General features: G+C 39.8%; 2 protein-coding genes across 13 annotated transcripts; both read left to right on the top strand.

The window, feature by feature from the left end:
- Positions 1-11,431: 11,431 nt before the first annotated feature.
- On the top strand, positions 11,432-17,511 carry LOC131017353 (extra-large guanine nucleotide-binding protein 3-like). Of its 12 annotated transcripts, none has more exons than XM_057946079.1 (10): positions 11,447-11,552; positions 12,176-12,541; positions 12,620-13,837; positions 13,935-14,072; positions 14,169-14,273; positions 14,345-14,524; positions 15,043-15,217; positions 15,483-15,730; positions 15,891-16,063; positions 16,788-17,511. In XM_057946079.1, exons 3-10 carry the CDS (start codon positions 12,866-12,868, stop codon positions 17,377-17,379), a joined length of 2,583 nt encoding a protein of 860 aa, XP_057802062.1. In that variant the 5' UTR covers positions 11,447-11,552; positions 12,176-12,541; positions 12,620-12,865; the 3' UTR covers positions 17,380-17,511. The 12 variants fall into 12 exon arrangements, with proteins under 12 accessions (XP_057802065.1, XP_057802062.1, XP_057802059.1 ...); XM_057946076.1 differs by having other exon boundaries at positions 11,536-11,798; positions 12,476-12,541; XM_057946080.1 differs by having other exon boundaries at positions 11,542-11,798.
- LOC131017355 (uncharacterized) lies at positions 17,382-18,490 on the top strand. Its single transcript, XM_057946083.1, has 2 exons — positions 17,382-17,522; positions 17,685-18,490. Exon 2 carries the CDS (start codon positions 17,789-17,791, stop codon positions 18,251-18,253), a length of 465 nt encoding a protein of 154 aa, XP_057802066.1. The 5' UTR covers positions 17,382-17,522; positions 17,685-17,788; the 3' UTR covers positions 18,254-18,490.
- Positions 18,491-18,892: the final 402 nt, after the last annotated feature.

The raw sequence follows: 18,892 nt of genomic DNA, 5'->3' as shown, positions 1-18,892 counted from the left end.
GTCAGAGTTGCCAAGGCAGAGTCAACACTTCAGAGACAGAGTCAAAGTTTCTGTTGCAGAGCTAAGTGTTTTGCATAACGGTTTCTTTGATGGTTGTTTACAGCTCGTTATTTTTCAAAGCTTGCTATATAATGAGCAATTGGGTGTCTATTGTAAAAAACACACCAGCCAAAACACTTGTAACACCTTGTAAAATTCTCAATTCGCGAATCAATAATAGAAGCTCCCTTTTCTTGGTCCCGTGGATGTAGGGTTTCAGCCCGAACCATGTAAATCTTTTGTGTTCATCGCAATTTCTTCGTCGATTTTCTTTACAAGTGGCGCCGTCTGTGGGAATTCTTGATCCACGATCGACGCAGGAATGTCGATGCCACGAATTGAGACCGAGAAGTTTACGGGGAAAAATGATTTTGGGTTATGGCGTATCAAGATGCGTGCATTGTTGACCCAACAAGGTTTGGCGGCAGCTCTGAAAGGGGATGATGAATCTTCTTCATCGGCGGTTACAAGGGATTCCGCGGCAGCTGTGGAGGCAGAACTCAAGAAAGCAGAAATGCGTGAGAGGGCCCATAGCCTTATCATCCTATGCCTAGGTTATAAGGTTTTGAGGGAGGTAGCCAGGGAGAAATCTGCAGCGGCGGTGTGGGCAAAGTTGGAGGCGATTTACATGACAAAATCGCTTGCGAATCGGTTGTTTTTGAAGCAAAGGTTGTACTCCTACATAATCTTGGATGGAAAACCGATTGATGATCAATTGGAGGTGTTCAATAAGATCATTGATGATCTTGAAAATGTTGATGTGCGAATAGGAGATGAAGATCAGGCAATTATCCTACTCAATGCTCTCCCGAGTTCATATGATCAACTCAAGGATGCTATGTTGTATGGGAGAGAAAGTGACATCTCTGTGGAGGAGGTTCAGTCTGCTTTGAAATCTAAGGAACTGCAGAAGGCATCATCAACATCATCTCACAAGAAAGAGGCTGTTGGTGAGGGCTTGACTGTAAAGCAGAAAGGGGATAAGTCCAAGAAATCCAAGAAGGAATTCAAAAAGGGTAAACAGGAGAAGGGAAACAAGAACTCTAATGATGATGTTCAAACTTGTTATCACTGCAAGAAGTCGGGCCATTGGAAGAGGGACTGCCACATTTGGAAGAAAAGCCAAAAGCAATCCAACACTACCAAGAAGCAAGAGCCCAAGAAGCAAGAGCAGTGTGACACTGCAGAGGCTTTGAATGTGATGCAAGGTGATTTAGATGACCAATGGATACTGGATTCAGGGTGCTCCTTCCACATGTGTCCAGTTAAAAGTTGGTTTACTGATTTGCAATTTCAATCGGAAGGAACAGTGGTTCTTGGAAATAACCAGACCTGTGAAATCAAAGGAAAGGGGAGTATAAAGTTCAGACTGCATGATGGCACCATCAGGACTTTGATGGAAGTGAGGTACATCCCTAGTCTGAAAAGGAATCTGATATCCCTTGGATCTCTTGAAACGAAGGGGTATGAATGGAGATCTGTAAAGGGTGGAGTTGTTGTCACCAAAGACAACAAGGTCATTTTGAAGGGGATGAAGAGGAATGGTTTGTATTACTTAGAAGCCACAGCCATCACAGGGCAGTCTGACTCCATGAAGAAGGATGATTCAATCTTGTGGCATAAAAGATTGGCTCATGTTGGAGAGAAAGGGCTCAATCAGCCGCTGAAACAGAACAAGATCAGCAACCCTATTCCATTCAAGGTGGACATGTGTGAGCAGTGCATCTTAAGCAAAAGTAAGAGACTCCCATTTGATACAGGTAAACATACATCTAAAGCTCCTCTGGATTATGTTTACTCTGATTTGTGGGGACCAACACAAACTGAAAGTCTTGGAAAAGGGAGATATTACATGTCTATAATGGATGATTACTCTAGGAAGTTGTGGATTTTCATCTTGAAGGATAAAACTGAGTCACTAGAGAAATTCAAAGTGTGGTGTAATGAGGTGGAGACTGAAAAGGCAACCAAGGTGAAGTGCTTGAGGACTGATAATGGTTTGGAATTTGTGTCCAAGGAATTCAATGATTTCTGCTCTGGAAGGGGAATCCAGAGACACAAGACAGTCCCAGGAACTCCACAGCAGAATGGGGTTGTTGAGAGGATGAATAGGACCATTCTGGAAAGGATAAGGTGTATGTTGTTTGACTCAGGGATGCCAAAGAAATTCTGGGCAAAGGCTGCTGTCACTGCAGCCTATTTGATCAACAAATCTCCTTCATCCGCTATTGAATTCAGAATTCCAGATGAGCTTTGGTATGGTTCTACATCCAACTATTCACATTTGAAGACTTTTGGGTGCAGAGCATACATACATGTCAGACAAGAGAAGCTTGAACCAAGGGCCTTAAAATGTGTGATGTTGGGCTACCCCAAGGGTGTGAAGGGGTACAAGTTGTGGTGCACTGAACCAGGAATGGGGAGAGTATACATCAGCAGAGATGTAGTCTTTGATGAAGCTCTCATGCTTTATAAAGTAGGATCTGATCCAGAGAAAGAAAATGCAGATGGTAAAATTCTGTTGAATGAATTGCTTGATAGGAACCATGCTGATAATGAATCAGGTTGAGCAACTGAAGTCCCTCAACAAGCTGCAGATGATGAAGATGTTGGGAGCAGCTCTGATAATCTAAGCTCATACCAACTAGCAAGGGATCGAGCAAGGAGGCAGCCCAAGCCACCTCAGAGATATAACCAAGCTGAGATGGTATACTTTGCTCTGAGCATTGCAGAGGAGCTGGAGTATCAAGAGCCCAAATCCTATGCAGAGGCTATGAAGGGACCAGAGAGAGAACAATGGCTCTTAGCCATGAAGGAGGAGATGAACTCTCTTGAAAGGAATGGTACCTGGATACTGGTGTCAAAGCCACTGAACAAGAAATTAGTAAGCTGCAAATGGATCTTCAAGAAGAAGATTGAGGTTATTGGGAAGGAGCAGACCAGGTACAAAGCAAGATTGGTGGCAAGAGGTTTCACTCAAAATGAGGGAATTGATTATAATGAAGTATTCTCACCTGTGGTTAAGCATACTTCCATCAGAGTTATGCTGTCAGTTGTAGCTCAGTTTGATATGAAGCTTGAGCAGATGGATGTTAAAACCGCATTTCTACATGGAGAGTTGGAGGAGAAGATACATATGGTCCAGCCTGAGGGGTTTGTACATCCAGAGACAAGCAACAAGGTGTGTTTACTTCAGAAAAGCTTATATGGTCTCAAACAGAGTTCAAGGCAATGGTACAAAAGGTTTGATGAGCATATGGAGTTGATGGGATTCACAAAATCTGCATATGATAGCTGCGTTTATTTGAAGAAAAGGAATGAAGTTACTGTTGCATATTTGCTGCTATATGTAGATGACATGTTAATAGCTAGCAAAGATAAGGCTGAAATCAAGGTAATCAAAGATGGTTTGAATCAAGAATTTGAAATGAAAGATCTTGGAGCAGCTAAAAGGATTCTTGGGATGGATATCGTGAGAGATAGGAAGGCTGGAAAGCTATGGTTATGTCAAAAAGATTACATATTGAAGATGTTAAGGAAATTCAATATGCATGAATCAAAGGCTGTTACAGTGCCCCTAGCTGTTCATCTGCAACTCTCAGATAAACAAAAGCCAAAGAATGATGCAGAGAGACACCAAATGATAAATATACCTTACTCAAATTTAGTGGGAAGCTTGATGTACACAATGGTCTGCACTAGGCCAGACATTGCACAAGCTATAAGTGTTATGAGCAGGTATATGGTGGATCCTGGTAGAGAGCACTGGGAAGCTCTCAAGAAGGTGCTGAGGTATCTAAAGGGCAGTGCAGACAGAGCTATTTTGTTCCAGAGGAAGGAAGACATCAGCAAGCCTTTCTTGATGGGATACACTGACTCTGACTATGCTGCTAACACAGACAACAGGAGATCTCAGTCAGGTTACATTTTCACACTTTTTGGATCAGCTGTTAGTTGGAAATCTTCACTACAATCTGTAGTTGCATTATCAACCACTGAAGCAGAGTACATGGCTGCAACTGAAGCTGTCAAGGAAGCTGTGTGGCTCAAAGGATTAGTGCACGATTTTGGTATTGAGGAAAGCTCTGTAACTTTGAAGTGTGACAGTCAGAGTGCTTTGTATCTTATGAAACATCAAACTTTTCATGAGAGATCTAAGCACATAGATGTCAGAATGCATTTCATAAGAGATATAGTTGATCAAGGACTGGTGAAGATGGAGAAAGTTGGGACAGAGGAGAATGCAGCTGATGCGCTGACTAAGGCTTTGCCTACTGCTAAGTTTGAGCATTGTCTTAAGTTGGTAAATCTGCTGATTTGAAGTTTGATACAGAATTAAAATGTTTCGGAGGAAGAACTGGAGCCTTTGTTATTGTTGTCGATTATTAGCTTAGAAATCAGGTGGAGATTTGTTGTCTATGATTTCGTAAGCTTATAATCCAGTTTGTATACTCTGGAGTTGTAAAGTTTACTCTGGTGAAGTTGCCAGAGCAGAGAGATAGCGCCGCTGCTTTCGCCAGAGGAATCGGTCTTCTGCCAGAGAGATCGCGCCGCTGCTGCCAGAGCAGAGGAATCACTGTTGCCAGAGCAGAGAAATCGCGCTGCTGGCAGAGCAGAGAGATCGCTCTGCTGCCAGAGTCAGAGCCGAGGCATATCAGAGTCAGAGTTGCCAAGGCAGAGTCAACACTTCAGAGACAGAGTCAAAGTTTCTTTTGCAGAGCTAAGTGTTTTGCATAACGGTTTCTTTGATGGTTGTTTACAGCTCGTTATTTTTCAAAGCTTGCTATATAATGAGCAATTGGGTGTCTATTGTAAAAAACACACCAGCCAAAACACTTGTAACACCTTGTAAAATTCTCAATTCGCGAATCAATAATAGAAGCTCCCTTTTCTTGGTCCCGTGGATATAGGGTTTCAGCCCGAACCACGTAAATCTTTTGTGTTCATCGCAATTTCTTGGTCGATTTTCTTTACATGGTTGATTGGATGATGTCTTAATATAAGCACTTAATTAAAGTTGGAATCATTTACTTTATTGTTTAATTTATTCGCATTTTTTCAGATGCTACAAATTTACAATTAAAAATATTTAAAGCTGCTTTTCCGTACAAACATAAGTGGAAATACAAAGGGAGACGACATTGTGTCAATTTTGATGGCTTAAGATGCATTTATTAATGGTGTATTATATCACACGTTATTAATGTCGATTATACCTCAATTTATGTCATTTATTAAAATTTGATACTTTCTTTTTTATTTTAATTATTAATAACACTATTAATACTTGTGTATTGTAAATGAAAAGAAAAATACTATTTACACTCCAATATTCAAACTTTTAGTAATCATATATATACCCAAAATACAAGCAAAATTACAAATACTTTCAATCTTTTTAATAATTCAATCCAATCATTTGATTTCTGGCTGCTAATATTCTCAATTAGCAATTCCACAACGGTGATATTTCTCTCTGTGTATTCGCGATCTAAGGTAAAATTATTAACAATATTAATTAATAGCATCAATATTAATTTATAATATTAAAAAATTAATTTCATTCCACATTGTATATATGTACGGCTAATATATTTTCAATGAATAAAAAAAACTTCAAGGGTATAGCTTCATCCCCTTGACCACGGTCCCCCACGCGAAAAATGAAAGCACAAGCTTTTTGACCAACTGTGCGTGTGCGGAGCCACGCCGGTGCCATCTCTCCCTCCCCGGCTTCTCCTTGGCCGTTGCGTCACCGACGACGCCGCCCTCCTCGCAGCAGCAGCAGATCGGCCCTCCTCGCAGCAGCAGCAGATCGGCCCTCCGCTCCTCGCAGCAGCAGCAGATCGTCACCGACGACGCCGCCCTCCACCGGCGTTCAAGGCGCAGCTGCTCACATCTGCTCGGAGCTCGGCGTGGCGGAGCTCGAGAAATCCAGCAGGACATTCAGCCTCATCGCCGATCCGCCTCATCGCCGATCCAGCAGCAGTCGTCCAGCAGCGGTGCTCCCGCCTCATCGCCGGGCAGCAGCGAGTTCGCCGCGCCACCAGCCCGGCGTTGCTCGCTGCACACCGGCCGTCTCAGTTCGCTGCTGCTGTGCCCGTCAGCCCGGCGCTCGGAGCAACCTCACCGCAGCTTGAGAGAAGCGACGCCATCGACGTCGCGCGGCCTCGACGTTCGCGGCTCAAAGCTGCGTCGAAGGAAAGCGGCGACGTCGTCACAGATTGCCTCCGTTTGTGAGAAATGGCATCGCTCCAGCCTCCCCTCCAAAATTACCCGATTGTGTCTAATAACTTTGCTCCTGTCAGTCGATCATCATCGCCACTCCACAGTTCTACTAGGGATTTCACCACTACTGATCAGACGACAATGAACTCTACGACAGTAATGACGGCGCTTCTCTTCCCCGAGTCTGGGATCACGATGCCTCCGAGCATCACTATCACAGATAGTTCGGCGGAGAATGCTAGAGCTACTGCTGATGTTTCGTTCCTGGAAATCGCTGCGGTGATGACTGCCCATACTGTCGGTGCCTCTACTCAGGCCGATGGTCCAAAGGGCCTGATCCCACCTCGCTCGATCGGGACTGCCCATCCGAATGTGCTCAGTCCACCGTCTGCTTCGAAGGTGTCGCCGGTCTCTTTTGCAGATAAACTGAAAGCTAGGGATGGCAGTCCGACAGAGCAAGTTTCCAAGCCTAGGGACGTCCCCGCTCATGACTTTACAATCCTCCGGCCAGAGTTGGTGGATCTCAAACGTTGCCTTGTTTTAGAGCCTTCTTTCCACCAACGACAAGTCCGGCGTTTCGCCCATGCGGTTCACGGCCGGCTGATCCTCCGCAAAGGTGAGTCACCTCGGTTTGCAGCGGATCTTTGGCAGGAACTTCAGCAGCTTTGGAAACCGTCTGTTGGTTGGTCGATTCATCCTCTCGGAAAAGGTTACTTCACTTTTAATTTCGCCACCGACGAGGATAGGGAAGCGGCCTTCGCTAAAATGACTTGGCGTCTACGCTCAGGTATACTCCATCTCCAGGCTTGGGTGCCGAATTTTGATCCCTACAAAGCGAATTCAACCCTTGTTCACGTATGGATTAGAATCTTTAACTTGCCACATGAATATTGGCACCCAGAGGTTCTTTCCGGGATCGCACGAGAAGTGGGTACGCCTATCTTGATTGATGGTCAGTCTGCACAGGCTCATGTGGGTCACTTTGCTAGAATTCTTGTTGAGTTTGATGTTTCGGCTGATATTCCTGAGGCTTTAGATATTAAGTGTGGCGACATTGATTTTACTGTCAAGTTTGTATATGAGAATTTGCCTTATTACTGCTCGGTTTGCAAGGTTGTGGGACATATTTCTAACGAATGCAGAAGGAGGAAAACAAACACGACCGATGAGGGCTTTACGGAACATCAGGGCCGGGAACGTGGTCAGTCCAAGGTAGATGACCACAGGGTTCATCCTCGTCCCTACACCGGAAATAAGGAATCTCCAGCAAGGGCTGGAAAGGCTTTTGCTGAGGTTGGACAGAAACTGAACTCTTCTTCAGACTCTCCTACCTCATCCAATCCCTTTGCTGTGTTGGTTTCTCTAGAGTTGCAAGATGAACATAGACTTGTTTGTGATGATAACATGGAAAAGCCGCCATCTGATGGAGGTGGAGCTTCAGATGCTTGCATCTATCAGGACAATCAGGATAGAAAGGATTTGGAACAGCTTGAGTCAGATGACGAAAAGAACCAAATTGAGGTAGTGGACCAGGAACACGAGAGGACTTCTGCACCTTTGGTTGTTCAGCCGCTTGCTGTGATGACTGACAACAACGATTTGCTCACTTTGACTGGGACGACAGGACCCATTTCTCGTAGACGAGGGCGTCCGAAAGGGGCTATCAACAAGAAGGGGAGAGTTTCTGATTCTTCTATCAAGCACAGGCTCCGTCGTATCATAATGAATGGCATGTCCTCGGATTTCCAAAACTCAGCACGCCGTGATGATATGCAGGGCCCAGGTCTTGACACTTCTTCGCCTGTGGAGTTCCTGAATAAAGTGAAGTATGCTCAGTCTAGAGGACAGATTCTGCAAAATTTTGTGATCAACTCCGATAACTCTACCGATGCAGCCCATGCTATGTCGGTTGTGGCCTCTAAAAAATGGGGCGATATGTTGGACGATGAAGATGACGATGTTTTAGACGAGGACGACCCTCTTAAAATGTTCTCTTAGTCTTGGTTTCTTTTTTTGGTTACCCGGGGTTTCTTGCGGGTGCTTTTGCTTGTTTCCTTTGTCTCTGGTCTCTCTTTTTTCTTTTCTTTTTAATAAAATTTCTATTTCAAGTGAATAAAAAAAACTTCAAAAATCGTTGCTTTGTCATGGGATATTTTTGTCTTTTAAAATGGTCAGCAAAGAACTTTTATGATGGTTTGACTAATCATCATAGTAAATTTGTAATGAATAAAGTTTAGAGAAGTCGCAGTTATCTTATAAAACACATCTTCAATGGGGCGTGACTCGTGAGGATATAATAATTCGTGAATTTTTTCGAAAATGCATTTCTGATAACTAATTTTATTCGATATAGAAAATAATTACGTGAGTTATTATTCTATTATTAGAATAGGCTCACATGACAACAGCTATTTATTAGGTTTTCGACTCTAACATTTGCTATCTATTTGTATTGAATCACAAAGCATGTTATTTCGATCTTATTAAATATTGTATTAAATACTTATTTATTTTTTGGGAAGTTTTAAGCATTTAAATTAAATTAAATTTATGGATAAAATAAAGTTAAATATCTTACACACTACAAATGAAATTTTTAATATATATTACGTGGTGCGTCCAATTAGGATCTTTATGAAAAAGTGAATCTTAATAATACTTATTAATAAAAAAATTATAAATTATTATTAAAATATAACTATAAATTCTAAAAGTATCACTATAGTGGTACCCTATAGTGGTACCATACGTATGTTACATCACCAACTATCTTCTTTTTCAACTATCTCATATTCTCACTACTAATATTACCTCATATTTAACTATTCATAAATCAAATGATCACTATTACAAATATATTATGTATTTTAATTTTTTTATTATATTTTGCACTAATAAAATTAATATAGTTACACGTAAAATTATTTTTTTAAATTATAAAATATATTTTTAAAATTAATATAATCATGTTTAAAAAAATTTAAAATTCAAACGCACATATAATCATTGAAAATCAAATTCATATAAAACATAACTAAAATTAAAAGTACATACAATATCTATACTATATTAAAACAGCAGTTTTCAATTAGAAATTGATTTCAAATCAATTTGAAATTGATTTGAATGGCAATTTTGAAAATATATTCAACATGAAGGTTACAAATAAATTATATCCCACTCACCCCACTATCTCACTTACACATTAACTCATTCAAAAATTCAAATAAATCCACTAATATAGTATAAAACTAACGAGCAATTATCAAAACTAAATTTGAATGGTCTTTTATTTGATTTTATATGTATATCCATATTCACAAATTATAAATTCAAATTGATACTCTAAATAATGCACATGCTATAGATAATTAGTTAGAAAATTAGATTGTATATTCGAAGAAGTATTTTACTATAAAAAAGATGGGCACTTGTATTACCGTAATTCACTTATATATTGATATATATATATATATATATATATATATATAATATGTATATTCAATGAAAATGCTTTAGATATAATATTTTTTATGGTGAAAACTATCACATAATTCATATTAGAATTTGACGATCTAATTTAGAACATTCATTTTTATCGGAATAACCTCATTTATCATAAGTTTATGCATAAAAGACAATTCAAATGTATTTCATTGTTTTTATTACCATAATTATGAATTTAATGTGTATTATATGAAATTTGAAATATTTTTCTACCAAGAAAAAAATCAAACGAATTTAAATGGAATGGTAAATTATATCAAAGAAATGATGATGGACACTATTCTTAGTTGGCAGGTGATTACATAAATAATTTGAAATAATTTATTTGTTTTAGTTCTTATGTTAATTTATTGATTTTTATATATGGTTTGTTTCATATAAAATTTATCATATTGTAACTTTGATTATAATTTTATTCAAAAGTTTGTTGGCCATGATATTTTTTAATTAATCATTATCAATTATCATCATAATTTGCTCTGTGAGATTAAATGAACATAATTATTTGATATTAATTCAAGCAAATGCTGAATTAGTGGATAAAAACTTTTCTTCCACAAATGGTGAATCGTTCGAAGATGGTGGACTTATTGATTTAAATATTGAAGAAATGCCAAACAAAGGTATTGCATAAACATTACAAAAATTCTTTTTTTATATATTTTTACTTGAATTTGTTAATCCATTTTTAACACTAATCTTGAAAATTAATGGGAAATGAGTAATTAATTTGCAAGTTTTAGACGCTAACTGATGCATTAACTGATATACATATTATATTAAAAAAAAATGCAATGATTGTTAGTTGGATACACTATACATAGTAATGTTAGATGCACAATTTGTCTACTCAATTTTAAAGAAATAAATTATATCGACGGAAATGTTGATTCAACATTGGCGGATTCGTAGGAGAGTAATTTGTTCTTCGACATAAATATTGAAATTAGTACGATATTTATTTTTTAATTGCACTTTTTTTCTAACATGTAATTAAATGTAATTTTCGTATAACAGTCGATGGGGAAATAAACTTTTCCGGTATGCAAAATCTAGGAGGTATGTTTATTAGTTTACAATTAATTTTTATTATTTTAATGTTTGGTTTAACATTTATATGAAAATACTCTACATATATTCTACAAGTATTTGTACTTGTAATTTTTCAAATATTTATAACTATTATAATTGATTTACTATTTATAATATATATACAAAATTATTTTCGTGGATCGCACGAGGGAAAATACTAGTATTAATTTAAATACCACATTATTCCAAAACATATGCATGGTTGAAATTTTAATGTATGAAACAACTATATTGAAAAGAAAACAAAAGAAGCTTAAACAAATGGCAATCAAAATTTCAAATGCAATAAACATGTTTTAAGCGTATCTAGTGTTTTAAGCGTGTTTAGTAATAAAGTTAATAAATTATTAAATGTTTTTTTGTTTATATTAATTCTATGTAAAAAATTAATTAACTTAATTAGAACGATAAAAAAAGAAACATTGATAGATTGGTTGGGACGGTGAGAGTAATACGATAGCGATTTCCAGTTGATAATGCTAAAGAAAATACAAAAAAGTAAAATTGTTTTCAGACAAAACCCAGCTGCAACAATAGCAAGTGTACACCACGCTCCATCCATTAACATTTTCCACTCTGTCATCGTCATCAGACAGTCTAAACTACTGGTGCACTCAAGTGGGACCCATCTCTCTCTTTCTTTATCTCTAACTATGCTCAGCACATCTCGCATATGCTTATGGAAGGTATGATCTTTCATATGCCCACATTAATTTATGTTACTATTCGGAAAAGGTTGGATTCTTTCAAAGAAAGAATTTTTAGGCTTTAGTTTAGCCCTCTTAATTTTTCAACAGCTTTAAGAGCCTAAAAAAGCAGCCTTTACTCTCCCTTTGATTCGTTCACCGAAGCTTTGTCCTTTTATCAGATACACACACACACAACACACACCCACAAAATTCAGATTTTAAGTATTTTGCTTTCTACAAAAGGTAATTTTTTTTTTCACGCATTTCTTGATATTTTTGCCCCATCTTAGCTTTTGCACATGCGTGTTCCTTTTAACTGTTTAGATTCATGGAATGGAGTTGGTTTGAAAAGTTGGAAGTTGGTTTAGTTCCCTTTTATTTGTAGTGGAAGTATGACTATGAAATTTTCAACCTTTCCTTATCAAGCTAATGTATGATTTGGAATTTCATAATTCTGATTAGACGTGCCTATAAACTATTATTGCTCTCTGCTTTACTGGACTCTTATATTTCTGGTTGTCTTTATATTTTGATTAGTCTATGTTATAGAATTCTTCCAATTTTGACTGCATTTCAAAGAATTTATCTGTTTTAACAGTTGATATATTTGGGTTGTGTAGGTTTCTTAGGAGCAGAAATGTCAATGGATTTGAAATTGGAACTGCAAACTGCTCATTTTTGTGAACTTTCCTGCAGTTTTTTATGTGATTCAAAGTTGTGTTAAGCCCCTTTCCTTTCACAGATTGTTGGGTACTATTAGGGAAGCTTCTTTGTTGAATTTTCAGGACACTAGATATCTAGTGTGGTTTGGGATACTGTTGAACTGTGGCCGTGGTTGAAGATTGTATAGATAGCAAGTTGTTTCGCGCCCCTTTCCTTTCGTAGATTGTTGAATAATAAGCTTCTTTATTGTCTTTTAGGAATATTATAAATCTAGTGTGGTGTGGGATACCGTTGAACTGTGGCCGTGGTTGAAGATTGTATAGGTAGCAAGTTGTGTTACGCCCCCCCTTTCCTTTCACAGATTGTTGGATATTAAGGAAACTTCTTTGTTGAATTTTCAGGATATTAGATATCTATTGTGGTTTGGGATACCATTGATCTGTGGCCGTGGTTGAAGATTGTATAGATAACAAGTTGTGTTACTCCCCTTTCCTTCCGTAGATTGTTGGATATTAGGGAAGCTTCTTTGTTGAATTTTCTGGATATTGGATATCTAGTGTGGTTTGGGAAACCGTTGAACTGTGGTCGTGGTTGAAGATTTTATAGCTAGGCGGCTAGGCCAATTTGGAACATTGGAGTGAGAAAAGATGGATAAAAATGGGGGTGAGGATTGGAGGGAGATGGTGAGGAAAATGCTTCCTCCGGGGGCTCCCTTTCCCGAAGAGGATAGCATGGATTATTCGATAGCATTAGAGTATAAGGGCCCTCCAATTTCGTATGAGCTTCCAAGAGTACAACCCGTTGACACGACTGCAGATGCAGTTCCAGTAGCTGAACCTGATTCAGAATCTACAAGTGAAACAGCCCATGTGCTAGAACCAATCCGTTTGCCTGTGTCCCGTATTGCAACAGTCACCTGTCCTCCTAGTCAAAGTCCTAGGATGTCGGGAAGTTCTGAGTCCGTGGTGTCAGTTTTGCAGAATGCTGATTCATCTTCGCGTACGCCTTCCCCTTCCCCTTCGGCTTCTCTCGGTTCAGTGTACAGTCAGAAAAGTAGTGTCCCTAGAGAGCCTGCTAACGAGGGGAGGAGGGCCACAGTCGTCACCTTTAACACTTTTGATAGGTCGGAAGGGAGGGTGCCGGATACGGAGAAACAAGTGTATCCTGAATTTGTTGGCGTGACCAAAGAGAAAAAAAAGAAGAGAAAACAAACTAGATTCTGTTATAGGTGTGGGAAAGGAAAGTGGGAAACAAAGGAATCCTGTCTGGTTTGTAATGCAAAGTATTGTAGCAACTGTGTGCTCAGATCAATGGGGTCGATGCCGGAGGGACGGAAGTGCGTTGCTTGCATTGGCGAGCCCATTGATGAGCCGAACCGTGCCAAATTAGGTAAACATTCGAGGGTTTTGTCACATTTACTGAGTCCTTTAGAAGTCAAGCATATAATGAGGGCTGAAAGAGAGTGTTCGGCTAATCAGCTTCGACCGGAGCAGCTGATTGTGAATGGATATCCTTTGAAACCTGAGGAGATGGCGGATCTCCTCGGATGCCCTCTTCCCCCCAGGAAACTGAAGCCAGGCGTGTACTGGTACGATAAGGAGTCGGGTCTTTGGGGAAAGGTAGTTTCCTTTATCACACGTCGATTGACTCATTTATGTCGATACTTCCTCATATCTGAAAATGCTCTTATACAGTTTTTACTTGCCAATCTAATAGGATGGTGAAAAGCCGGATAAAATCATCAGTTCGAACCTAAACTTCACGGGGAAACTTAGTCCTCATGCGAGCAACGGGAACACTGAGGTATACATGAATGGTCGAGAAATCACAAAACTTGAGCTGAGAGTATTAAAGGTCGGTCCACGTTTATAACTGAGCATACTTGGTAGATGTTGTGAATACATTAAACATTTCTTGATTTACATTCTTTACTTGGTGTTTGTGACTCAGCTTGCCAACGTGCAATGCCCTCGTGATACTCATTTTTGGGTTTATGACGATGGTCGTTACGAGGAAGAAGGCCAAAATAATATCAGAGGCAATATATGGGAAAAGGTATGATAATTTATAAATTTAAGCTGTAATATTTGAATAACTGACCAACTGTTTGAACCTAATGTTGCTAGGCATCAACTCGATTCGTCTGTTCCTTGTTCTCTTTGCCTGTGCCCCAAGGTCAGCCTCACGGACACAGGGATGAGCCTAGCAGTTATGCTACTGTATCGAATTATCTCGAGCAAAAAAAGATCCAGAAGCTTCTCCTACTCGGCCTTCCCGGCTCCGGAACCAGCACTATATTCAAGCAGGTTAATATCTAGATCAAATTGCTTTGAAAGCAGTGGTGGACCCAGGAGGATCCAAGGGGGGCTTACGCCCCCACCAAACAGAAGAGTTTGTTTAAAAATTCTTTTATAATCGTCAAATTATTGGTATTTTGTGTGAATAATTGTAGAATAGCCCCCATCACCAAATTAAATCTTAAGAAAATTGTCTTTTCGAATCTTAAACTCAAAATGTAGAAAATATTACATTCAATCTAACTTTAGAAACAAGAAACCTAACTAGAATGTCTTAAAAATTACATTCAATCTAGACGATTAGAAGAATATACTAATATACGACTTGTTTGTCAAAAACTAATAGACTGATGGCATGTTGAGATTGCAATAATCGAAACATGTTTGTGTTAACTAGTGTATCGTGTTTGTTTCTGATATATCATGCTATGTAGTCATTAATTCTACTCTTTTTTGTTCATCATAACCATTTCTTCTATTCTCTGTATTAATCAGCTTCTTCACTGCATTTCTTTTTCTGTTGGCAGGCGAAATTTTTGTACGGGAGCAAGTTTACAACTGAAGAACTGCAGGAAATCAAGCTTATGATCCAAAGCAATATGTACAAGTATCTCAGCATTCTGCTCGATGGCCGAGAGCGCTTTGAGGAGGCCGTATTAGGAAGCAACGGGTTGAGTTCAGATGAACAGATCTCTGAATCGGGTAACTGGAAAGCTCAACTTATATGTTTGCTTTCTATTGGTGCTGCTCTCACTTTTATATTTCATCGTGATTTGAAAGTGTGGACCGTGTTCCAAAAGGCCCCAACATAAGCCTCAGGCCCCCGTTATATATGCAAGTGAGGTTTAAAGATGACATGTTTCTACGCGTGGAATATAGGAAAATACAACGAAATTGAAAAATTCTTTGCGATTAATGAAGATTTTACCATCAACAGATTAAGATTGAATGTGATTCCATGATGCAGAGGAAGGTGTCGACTCCAGCGAACATAGTCAGTGTGTATACTCGCTCAATCCGAAGTTGAAGCATTTCTCTGACTGGCTCCTCGATATCATCGCCACTGGTGACTTGGAGGCGTTCTTTCCTGCTGCAACGCGGGAGTATGCACCGCTCGTTGAAGAAATTTGGAGAGATCCCGCTGTACAAGAGACGTACAAGAGGAAGGACGAACTTCACTTTCTACCAGATGTCACCGAGTACTTCCTAAGCAGGGTAACTGCGGCATTTTTCTTCTTCTCAACATCCCAATTATGCATCTGTTACCTTCATAGCTTCTAACCGTCGTAGATTGAGATATACTTACCTTGTTTTTGGAAGATCGTCTTCGTTTACTTCCCTAGATGTCAGCTCGCTCTTATTTGTACTCACACAGGCTGTCGAGATTTCAAGCAACGAGTACGAACCTACGGACCGTGACATACTTTATGCCGAAGGGGTGACGCAAGGGAACGGTTTGGCCTTTATGGAGTTCTCCCTCGACGACCGGAGCCCTATGTCAGAAACCTACACGGATAATTTGGATGGCCCGTTGCTGTCTCCAACCAAGTAAGAGTTCCTCCTTTCAACTCATATAGTAAACTGAATTCATCATTTGCATAACTCTTTGAATCAGAGGTTCTCTGAGATGCATAACATCCATATGAATGGATCAATCCATCACTTTATTTTTAGGGTTTATCATGTTTTCCGTCCCCAACCTTCAGCGTTTTAAAAAAAATGTCATCAACTAACGTTTTTCTATTAAAACACCCTCAATTTTGGGAAAAGTTTGATTATGTCACGCTTTAGAGATCCGATGACGTAATGATGAGTTTGAAAAAGTTTGATTTATGTCATGCTTTATAGAATTCGACGACGTAATGATGAGTCACCTTGATCTTTTTTCCACCTCACTCAAAAAAGAAAAGTTTCCACCTGCTTCTATGTTTTGTGTTCTTCTCTCTCTCTTCTTAGGTGGGCATAATTTTTTCAACATCGTTTAGCGGGTGAGGTGGAAAAAGAAAAATTCGTCTGAGAATCCGACTAAGTGACTCATCATTCTGTCGCCAGATTCAATAAAGTGGGACATAAATCAAACTTTTCTAAATAGTTGGGGGGGGGGGGGGGGTTGAATAGAAAGCATTGATTACAGTACAGACATTTTCTTAGAAAACGCTAAAAGTTGGGTACACAAAACATGATGTTTACCACCTAATGATCTCCGGTAACGCAATCAGTCGTCGCTATGTTCTAAAGTTTTTGCCGGCAATCTCGTTTCTCCATATCCCAGGTACCAACTGATTAGAGTGAACGCCAAGGGGATGAACGAGGGATGCAAGTGGGTGGAGATGTTTGAGGACGTCCGAGCAGTGGTCTTCTGCGTCGCCCTCAGTGACTATGACCAGGTGTGGTCCCCACCGGAGAGCAGCGGGGAGCCGCTCCTGAACAAGATGATCCAAAGCAGAGACCTCTTCGAGTCGATGATCAGGCACCCTTGCTTCAGCGACACCCCGTTCGTACTGATCCTGAACAAGTACGACCTCTTCGAGGAGAAGATCAACCGCGTCTGTCTAGGCACGTGCGACTGGTTCACCGACTTCTGCCCCGTCCGGACCCAGCACAGCAACCAGTCCCTAGCGCAGCAAGCCTACTTCTACGTGGCCGTCAAGTTCAAGGAGCTGTACGCTTCACTGACGGGGCGGAAGCTCTTCGTGTGGCAGGCGAGGGCGAGGGACCGGGCCACGGTCGACGAGGCGATCAAGTACACGAGGGAGGTGGTTAGATGGGATGATGACAAGGAAGAGAACTACTATGGTGGTGGAGAAGACTCGTTTTACAGCACAACAGATGTGGACTCCTCGCCCTTTTACCCACAAGACTAAAATATGATTATACAATGTGATTTTTTGGTGATATAGAATGCTTTGAAATGCAATTTTGGATTGTAAATAGGTGTATATTTGTGGGATTGTGTTGCAGGTTTCAGATTATAAGTGTAACATTATCCTATACAAGTCTTTTGCTGGTAAGATTTTTATTTTTTGGATTAAGTAACGAAAACACTTCTAACTTATTAGAGTGAAAAATAAATAGGTTTCTAACATTATGTTTTGTGTAATTTAATCTTTTAACATTTAGAAATTGAGTCATAAGTCTCTGTGTCTAATGATTATTAACTTCTTGTTAGACAAAGGGATTTATGACGACGATTTTTACCGCAAAGAGCTCCCAGCTCTGCTCCACCAGCGCGACCCCGATCCCTACCTCACCACCGCCGAACTCTCCAGGCTGATGGAGTGGAAGCTCTCCCGCGGCAAGTGGCGCCCGCGCTTGCTGTCCTTCGTCTCCTCCCTCGACGACGCACTCGTCAGGGACGCCTCCCGGAAGGCCTTTGCTGCCTTGCCTGACGTCTCTAAGGCTGTCTCGGGGTTGACGGTCTTGAAGGGCGTCGGACCCGCCACCGCCTCCGCCGTCCTCGCCGCCTATGCGCCTCATGTCGCGCCCTTCATGTCCGACGAGGCGATGACAGCGGTTATCGGGAACTCGAAGGATTATTCGTTGAAGAGATATGTGGCATTTGTGGAAAAGATGCAAGATAAGGCAAAGGAGCTGTCTAGTCCGGATGATATATTCACACCATCAGATGTTGAAAGGGCACTCTGGAGTTGTAGTGCTGCTGCAAAGGTGAGAAGCTCGTCGACAAAGGCAGACGACGTCGAGTCAGAGCGCAAGTCCAAAAGAAGGAGGAAACAGTAACATCCGTCGCTTGGTGAGACTCAACATGCACTATCTACTATCCTCTCTATCTGACAGCTTCAATCATGAATAGAGCTGCTCAAAAAGTCCAGTTCTTAGCGTCTCTAATCAGCGTCTGTTCATGAAACTAGGTCATAGTTCTAGTTCAGGGTGTGTAAGACAAAATTTGCTAGGCAATTTCAAGTGAATTGTAAAATTTTGAAAAATGATGATCAAGTGTATAGCTTGCTTACTACTTCTCTAAAAAAAAAAAAAGACAAAGGGATTTATGTTACACAAAACCTAAAGTTAGAGAGTAGTATTTGTTTTCCGTTGTAACTATTAGGGGTAATTTAGCTCCTTAACCATCCTTCTTTTATTCTCTAAATTATTAGTAATTTGTATCTTAGTCATAGGAAAAAAAATCTATTTTCAAAAAATTCACATTAGTCAGAACAATGTCGTTTTGTGACATATAAATTAAAAAAAATATATTTTTAAATATCGCATGATATTTGGCGAATCACGTTAATTTTCCAAGGTCAAAAAAGGGAAGAAAGATGTAATTGAAACAAAGTCGGTAGTTTGTAATTTAGAAAAATATTTTAGATAGTTAAAGATATAGGGTAAATATACCAGACTTATTTTATAAAAAATATT

This window comes from Salvia miltiorrhiza, chromosome 3 (genome assembly GCF_028751815.1).
Source record: "Salvia miltiorrhiza cultivar Shanhuang (shh) chromosome 3, IMPLAD_Smil_shh, whole genome shotgun sequence".
In the NCBI taxonomy this organism is placed as follows: domain Eukaryota; kingdom Viridiplantae; phylum Streptophyta; class Magnoliopsida; order Lamiales; family Lamiaceae; genus Salvia; species Salvia miltiorrhiza.
Note: the sequence above shows the minus strand (reverse complement) of the source record. Positions and strands in the feature narration are given on the sequence as shown.

What these genes read in the sequence shown, in the direction of transcription:
- LOC131017353 (XM_057946082.1), top strand. Translation starts at nt 12,866, where the DNA reads ATGGATAAAAATGGGGGTGAGGATTGGAGGGAGATGGTGAGGAAAATG. An exon ending in TTGAGCTGAGAGTATTAAAG is followed by an intron (nt 14,073 to 14,168) that starts GTCGGTCCACGT and finishes TTTGTGACTCAG; the next exon opens with CTTGCCAACGTGCAATGCCC. An exon ending in GAGGCAATATATGGGAAAAG is followed by an intron (nt 14,274 to 14,344) that starts GTATGATAATTT and finishes TAATGTTGCTAG; the next exon opens with GCATCAACTCGATTCGTCTG.
- LOC131017355 (XM_057946083.1), top strand. Translation starts at nt 17,789, where the DNA reads ATGGAGTGGAAGCTCTCCCGCGGCAAGTGGCGCCCGCGCTTGCTGTCC.